This window comes from Ylistrum balloti, unplaced genomic scaffold, assembly GCF_031769215.1.
Source record: "Ylistrum balloti isolate Yb309-2 unplaced genomic scaffold, AGI_CSIRO_Ybal_v1 Utg371276, whole genome shotgun sequence".
NCBI lineage: Eukaryota > Metazoa > Mollusca > Bivalvia > Pectinida > Pectinidae > Ylistrum > Ylistrum balloti.
Window position 1 is genome coordinate 670489 of NW_026782686.1, and position 7828 is coordinate 678316.

The 7828-nt window shown below is 36.5% G+C and overlaps 1 protein-coding gene across 1 annotated transcript; it reads left to right on the forward strand.

The window, feature by feature from the left end:
* Nucleotides 1–3268: 3268 nt before the first annotated feature.
* On the forward strand, nucleotides 3269–6000 carry LOC132561771 (uncharacterized). The gene is made up of 3 exons (XM_060226470.1): nucleotides 3269–3540; nucleotides 4995–5138; nucleotides 5439–6000. The coding sequence occupies exons 1-3, from the start codon at nucleotides 3354–3356 to the stop codon at nucleotides 5648–5650; spliced, it is 543 nt and encodes a 180-aa protein (XP_060082453.1). The 5' UTR covers nucleotides 3269–3353; the 3' UTR covers nucleotides 5651–6000.
* The last annotated feature ends 1828 nt before the right edge of the window (nucleotides 6001–7828 follow it).

Genomic DNA, 7828 nt, shown 5'->3' on the forward strand with positions numbered 1-7828 from the left:
TGTTTGTATAAGGTGTATTTGGTTTTTAGATCTTCCAGCAGACGATGTTGTTTAGTTATTAATTTTGCGATCGTAAAAATAACAATAAGATCACCAATCTTGATTTGAAAACACAATTCACAGTGTAGAGATGTCATCTAAACTCATAATCACACCTGTGCCAGGTTAGGTAATTAGCACCTCTGTGGCTGGAAAAAACAATTGTGACACCTGTGAGGCGACACGCCTGTCGCCTAACAACAGACGCGTACCAGTGCTAGGGTAAAAACCAGTCAAATACTTGTTTAAACTTCTAAAACATCAAATTTTTATTATTAACACAGCGGAGGGTGTTATAATTGTTTGTTGACACCCTATCTATATATATCCATAGTGCTACGAAAATTCCCCGGAAAGAAAAATTCCCCTCGGACGAAACTTCTTCGGTAAGAAAATTCCCGACACCTCGTGAATGTATGCATAGTCTTGCACAAACGCGATTTCCCGACGTCAGAAATCGTTGATCGAGACTTGAAGATAGTAAAATTAGTCCAAAACCACACCCAATTTTATTTTGTTTCTTTGAAACGACGATTCACTGTTCGACTGCTTTCACGACTACTGGTGAGACCCAGTGAAGTACGTGCCAATCTATGTTGCCCAAGCGATCGTCACTTTTCGAAGGGTCATTTTCCTCCTCACTGGATACATCGTCTTGTAATTCCAGTTCAAATCGGTAGGACTGGATTCTGTCTTCAGACATATCATTCACGCCATAATCAGACTCCTCAAAACTCATGCTCAAATCGCTCTCAGTTGCGGTGTCGTTGTCACTGTCAGTCATGTTGACTGCCATTTCTGTTGAACTTATGACGTCACGAGTAGAAGAGCCTCGATTCCGCGGAAATGACGATTCGGCTGATTAGGTCTGGGCGGACAGGTGAAAATCGACAACTTTGAGCTTTAATAACTCGACACTGGGGCAACGGATTTTGACGGGGTTTTCATTATCATTATTTTTACGGCATTCTTAACATTATATCTAAATATAAAATTACTCTCAGGGTACACTTTAAGTCTTGTGTCAGGTTGAATGGTAAACTATCTGTTATGTACGACCTCCATGTCGGCTTGTTACAAGGGGAATCTTTGTCCCCGATTTTATTTTCTTTGTTCATTAATGACATAGAGTCTGAATTAATCAATTCCAATTGTCAAAGCTACGAGTTGCAGCTGATTAACCTGTTCATACTGATGTATGCTGACGATACTGTCCTGTTTTCGGAAGATATAGACAACCTTCAAAAGATGTTAGATTTTCTACATTCTTATTCTGCAAGGTGGAATTTAGATGTTAATTTGGACAAAACGAAAAATCAGGAAAAGTAAAAATATTTACCCTAATGAACGTTGGAATTACAATGGTTCGCCCATTGAGTTGGTTGATCAATTTTGTTACCTTGGTTTATTTTTTAACTTCAATGGTAAATTTAGTATTGGTTTGGATAACTTTGCTGCGCAAGGTAGAAAAGCTTATTTCCTGTTAAACAGAAGAATGAAAAGATTCATGTTAAATTGTGACACGAAGTTGTCATTTTTTGATACCTATATTTCCTGTTTACTTAATTATGCATGTGAAATTTGGGGTTTTAGTCCGGCACCCCAGTTAGAGAAAATACATCTATTGTTCTTAAAAAATGTGTTGGGTGTTAAAAAGAACGTGAATTCTTCTATGGTCTACCATGAGCTGGGTCGTTTCCCTTTGTTAATAAATCGTAAAATAGCTGTTATGAAATATTGGCTTAAATTACTGCATACCGATAATTGTGTTTTAAAGTCATGTTATAATGAACTTGTAGAGCTAAATCTAAGAAAACCTGGATTTAAGATGAATTTTATGTACCATGTAAAGCAAGAGCTTAGTAGTTTAGGGTTTCATGATGTTTGGTTGACTCAGTGTATTTCAAATGAAAAGCATTTTTTGATGCTATATACTCAACGGTTACATGATGTTTTCATTCAAGAGACAAGAAACAGTTTTGAAAATTCATCCAAGTGTATACTATATAAACATATTGTTGACCGGTTTGAACTGCAGTTTTATCTTCGTAAGTCTTTGACTTTTAAATCTAAAAATATCCTCTCTAAGTTTAGGATTCAGGCACACAGTCTAAACGTTGAGACCGGTAGATACCATGGTATACCCAGAGCTCTAAGGTATTGTATATTATGTGACAAAAGAGAAATGGAGGACGAGATTCATTTTATTTTATTATGTCCAACATACTCAGATTTAAGAGCATTATATATTAAACCGTATTATTATCGACGTCCATCTGTACATAAATTAACTGAATTATTGGCAGTTAAAAATGCTAAAACGCTGAGAAACCTCAGTAAATACTTAAGTTGTGCTTTGACAAGAAGAACTTTACTTCTTAATGCTAGAACAAGTTAGTAAATTTGTGTGTTTATAAATGAATGTAGAGGTTTATGTTTTAACTGTGTCTGTTGTGTTCTACGCCATCTTAAATACCTGTTTATGATATTGGTTTTAATTTTTTCGACTGATTTGAATTTGAACTGATTTGAATTAAAGTTGCTGCTGCTGATGATGTTGATGATGAAATGACGTCGATGATGATGATAATTGATGTTGTTGTTGATGATGATGATGATGATGATGATGATGATGATGATGATGATGATGATGATGATGATTAATTGACATCGATGATGATGATGATGATGATGATGATGATGATGATGATTAATTGACATCGATGATGATGATGATGATGATGATGATGATGATGATGATGATGATGATGATGATGTAAGGCATGACTATTTTTGTAATTTAACTACAAATTACATAATTATATTATAAATCCGTAAAATTGTCTGTATCCAATCAGTTGATTACAATTTTTTGTATCTCATAAGTTAGAAAACTTGTGAGATAAAATCGAAATTAATTGGGAAACAATTGCTACTGTCAGAATACCTGATGAAATTATTTACGTTTTAATTGTGCGTAGTGTTCTCCACCGTCATGTTGCATAAACTGTATTGATATTGTTGTGTACCCTGATTTGTAAATCCTATATGCTGTACTGCATTTGGAAATAAACTGAATTGAATTGTGAAAGACATGCACGGGTGATCGTATTTTAGCGAAGAAATTGGGAACATTCTTGACACTTGACAACAGGGACTACACGACCAGCCCAAGCCTCCATCGTATTATGACATCATCTCCTCGTACATAGTTGTGCGGCCAACAGGAAACAATTCATACATGCTAGTTTGTGAACGTGCCTGTTTCGGCTCGGACGTTTAGGCCCCTCCGTACCCCTAGAAAGATATACGCCATGCTGGTGGTACCATTCTACATAAAACTGGCCCTGGGCTTTCTGCTGGCCGGCTTTGTGTTTCACCTGATAGGGTTCACGACGCCTTACTGGACAGTCTACGATTCTATCTACGGCAGCGTGAACAACGGACTGTGGACTAGCTGTTGGTATACGAGAAATGGGCACTCATGTCATTCGTATACAGGTACGTCCTGTCGAAGATTGGCAAACATAAATTATTTGTGCATGTCTTATTAATCATAGAATGAGTATTGTTCACAAACATGTAAGCTGTATCAAATATGTTGAATATAAGGTGTTTTCCCCTTCAAACTCACGCTCCGGTATCTGAATTTACTACGAAATAAATCTACTAGGTATCCATGCAATAGCCAATGTAACTGATTTGTGGTAATGTCGCCATGTTTTTTTTCGGCAAACCTACTTAAACAGTAAACATTATTGACACTCTAAAGTAATGATAAGAACAGGATAAAGTAAATAACTGACTCTACGGCACATATTAGTATGATTTAAGTATGAACTAATGGAAATTTCAGTTTTTGGTAAAATGGATTTACGTGTTACACTCGCTAATCCCGATTCAGTGAATTGTCCATCTTATCTGCGAACTCGAGATTTACTTGTTAGGTTTAAAGAGTGAACAGACGGTGTCTTTCGTCTAGCCGCCACAGAGCATAGGTTTATATTAGGGAAATATAAAGTGAGACTAGAGTAGGACTAGGCGTTTCTGTGACAGTCCAAAATTTCCCCAGTTTTTTTTTTTTTTTTTTTTTTTAGACGTTAGGGTATAGATTTAGTCAGATCTGTCCTCCCTATATTAGACCTGTTTGGTGATTACTAAAAAGCGAAATTGCACACCCTAATGCCTCGGCCCTACCAGCCCCCTCCCCCTTAGTGTCCTAGGCTCGGTTATAACCGGAACAAGGACGTTAAGCTCAAAAAAAAAAAAAAAAAAAAAGTGTCTTTCGTCACTTCGTTGTAGATACTGGCTACTCACTAAATAACAATCGGGTGACCCGTCGAATGACATTCATATCAATTGGTATAAAAGGTTCTAGTCAAATTGCATTAAGATTTTCGTCATAGAACTATTGATATTTGAATGAAGTAGTTTCCAATCAGTATATTCCTTTTCCGTAAACTGTGCTGGGAGTCGACATGTTCCATCTTAGCTTTGATATTTGAGAATTCACCACTGAATAAACTCACGGATGTGCCATGATTATAGAGATTCAACTGTAATGATTTTTATCTACTTATTTGGACCGTTATGATACGAAATCATTGTATAATCAGTGCTGTCGAATTATGATTCTATGTCGCGTCCATAACAATCCATAATAATAAGTGTGTATAAACTTTGTCTTATCGTAATGTCCGACAGCATTTAAACCACATAGTTGTGATTAGTGTATAATTAGCGACGTCACATCAAACAATGTCGTGATTGGTGTATAATTTTCGACGTCACAGCAAGCGACGTCGTGATTGGTGAATAATTTTCTACGTCACAGCAAACGACGTCGTGGTTGGTGAATAATTCTCTACGTCACAGCAAACGACGTCGTGATTGGTGAATAATTCTCTACGTCACAGCAAACATGCTGATTGGTTATGATCCTTTTGATGTTTCAGCCAACACTACCATCAACGCTGTCCGGGCTTTTGAGGTGCTGGCCTTCCTCATGTTTATTGCCATCGTTGTGTTATTGATTATCTATCTGAGTACTCTTAGAACCAATCTCCAGCTCGCTAGTATCATCTGTACATTTATACTGGGTAAGTTTTTTTGTTGTTGTAAAAGTGAAATGTTATCGTCATTACCTACAATATTCATCTAGTTATAATGCAGAAACGATTAATAATTTATGACTACACAAATGGCGTTAAATGTCAATGTAACAATAGATTAGAGAATTAATCAGACTGATGTACATATCCGAATTACATTATCTGCGCGTTACGTATACGTTAGCAAGTATAATGTTTGTAACAGTACCAGTTCAGAGACGGTTTCACGGCCGCGAACATTTTAAGTTTGTCTTTTTAATGATACCGACTTTTCCATTTATTTCACAGTGGCTTTCATCATCCTGGGTGCTATAATCTATGGCTCGGAGAGTAGTAATCTCCACTGGTCATTTGCTCTCTGTATCATTGGTGCCATACTTGCCTTCGTAGCTGGTATCCTGCTCATCATCTACCGCATGCGTGGTGTAACCATGGTGACGGGTGGTGCTTCCACTACGCGTACAACTAGAACCGTCACCACCACTGTGACAGTTCGGTGAAGTGATGGTAAAGTCACCGTTTATTTCCAAAGGAACGGGGACAAATGGAGATGATTCTGTACCAAGTGATTTTGATACTGTGCACGTTGTTGAAAAAATAATAGTACAAGAAAAAGTTATCAAAATCGATCCATGTTTTTTTCCACATTGCTTTGTGAATTAGAAGAGTAGTTTATGTAAATAAGTAAATGTCAGTTATAATATGATGTTTCTGGACACGGACGAACTGTAGGTACATTGTTAAACGTACACTATGTTCCATGAATTTGAACAAAAAAGTGCAAACAATTGCTAGAAAAATCGAGAAATTTTAATAAAATATCTCAAATCCTTTACCGTATATTATTTAATTGTCGTCTTAGTTTGTTGTTCATCCATGATATTAATCCAGTCTTAAGTCTGCATTCATACTTCAGTAATTTTCGTATGCAAATCACGTGGATGTGCTATACATATACATATGAATCACGTGGTTTTGCTATACATGTACATATAAATCACGTGGTTTTGCTATACATGTATATGTAAGTCACTAGGTATTGCTATACATTTACATATAAACACGTGGTTTTTTTTAAACATATCAGCAAATCTGATAAACCAACATGATAATGAACTAGACTATAACCTTACATGTAGGAACACAACTGAATGTCACCAATTTGATCAGGATACATGTAAGAACACAACTGAATGTCACCAATTTGATCAGGATACATGTAGGAACACAACTGAATGTCACCAATTTGATCAGGATACATGTAGGAACACAACTGAATGTCACCAATTTGATCAGGATACATGTAGGAACATAACTGAATGTCACTTATTTCAAGAACTGGATGTTACCAATTTGATCAGGATACATGTAGGAACAACTGAATGTCACCAGTTTGATCAGGATACATGTAGGAACAATTGAATGTCACTTATTTGATCAGGATACATGTAGGAACATAACTGAATGTCACCAATTTGATCAGGATACATGTAGGAACAACTGAATGACACCAATTTGATCAGGATACATGTAGGAACAAAACTGAATGTCAGTATTTGATCAGGATACATGTAGGATCAACTGAATGTCACCAATTTGATCAGGATACATGTAGGAACATAACTGAATGTCACCTATTTGATCAGGATACATGTAGGAACAACTGAATGTCACCAATTTGATCAGGATACATGTAGGAACATAACTGAATGTCACCTATTTGATCAGGATACATGTAGGAACAACTGAATGTCACCAATTTGATCAGGATACATGTAGGAACACAACTGAATGTCACCAATTTGATCAGGATACATGTAGGAACACAACTGAATGTCACCAATTTGATCAGGATACATGTAGGAACACAACTGAATGTCACCAATTTGATTAGGATCAGAATAATTGCAAGAACTGGATGTTACCAATTTGATAGGAACACAACTGAATGTCACCAATTTGATCAGGATACATGTAGGAACACAACTGAATGTCACCAATTTGATCAGGATACATGTAGGAACACAACTGAATGTCACCAATTTGATCAGGATACATGTAGGAACACAACTGAATGTCACCAATTTGATCAGGATACATGTAGGAACACAACTGAATGTCACCAATTTGATCAGGATACATGTAGGAACACAACTGAATGTCACCAATTTGATCAGGATACATGTAGGAACACAACTGAATGTCACCAATTTGATCAGGATACATGTAGGAACATAACTGAATGTCACCTATTTGATCAGGATACATGTAGGAACAACTGAATGTCACCAATTTGATCAGGATACATGTAGGAACATAACTGAATGTCACCTATTTGATCAGGATACATGTAGGAACAACTGAATGTCACCAATTTGATCAGGATACATGTAGGAACATAACTGAATGTCACCAATTTGATCAGGATACATGTAGGAACAACTGAATGACACCAATTTGATCAGGATACATGTAGGAACAAAACTGAATGTCAGTATTTGATCAGGATACATGTAGGAACAACAGAATGTCACCAATTTGATCAGGATACATGTAGGAACACAACTGAATGTCACCAATTTGATCAGGATACATGTAGGAACACAACTGAATGTCACCAATTTGAACAGGATACATGTAGGAACACAACTGAATGTCACCAATTTGATCAGGATACA

Excerpts from the sequence above, each read along its gene's own strand:
- LOC132561771 (XM_060226470.1), top strand. The coding sequence starts at position 3,354 with ATGCTGGTGGTACCATTCTACATAAAACTGGCCCTGGGCTTTCTGCTG. Across the intron at positions 3,541-4,994 it reads CTCATGTCATTCGTATACAG|CCAACACTACCATCAACGCT; the intron begins GTACGTCCTGTC and ends TTGATGTTTCAG. Across the intron at positions 5,139-5,438 it reads CATCTGTACATTTATACTGG|TGGCTTTCATCATCCTGGGT; the intron begins GTAAGTTTTTTT and ends TTTATTTCACAG.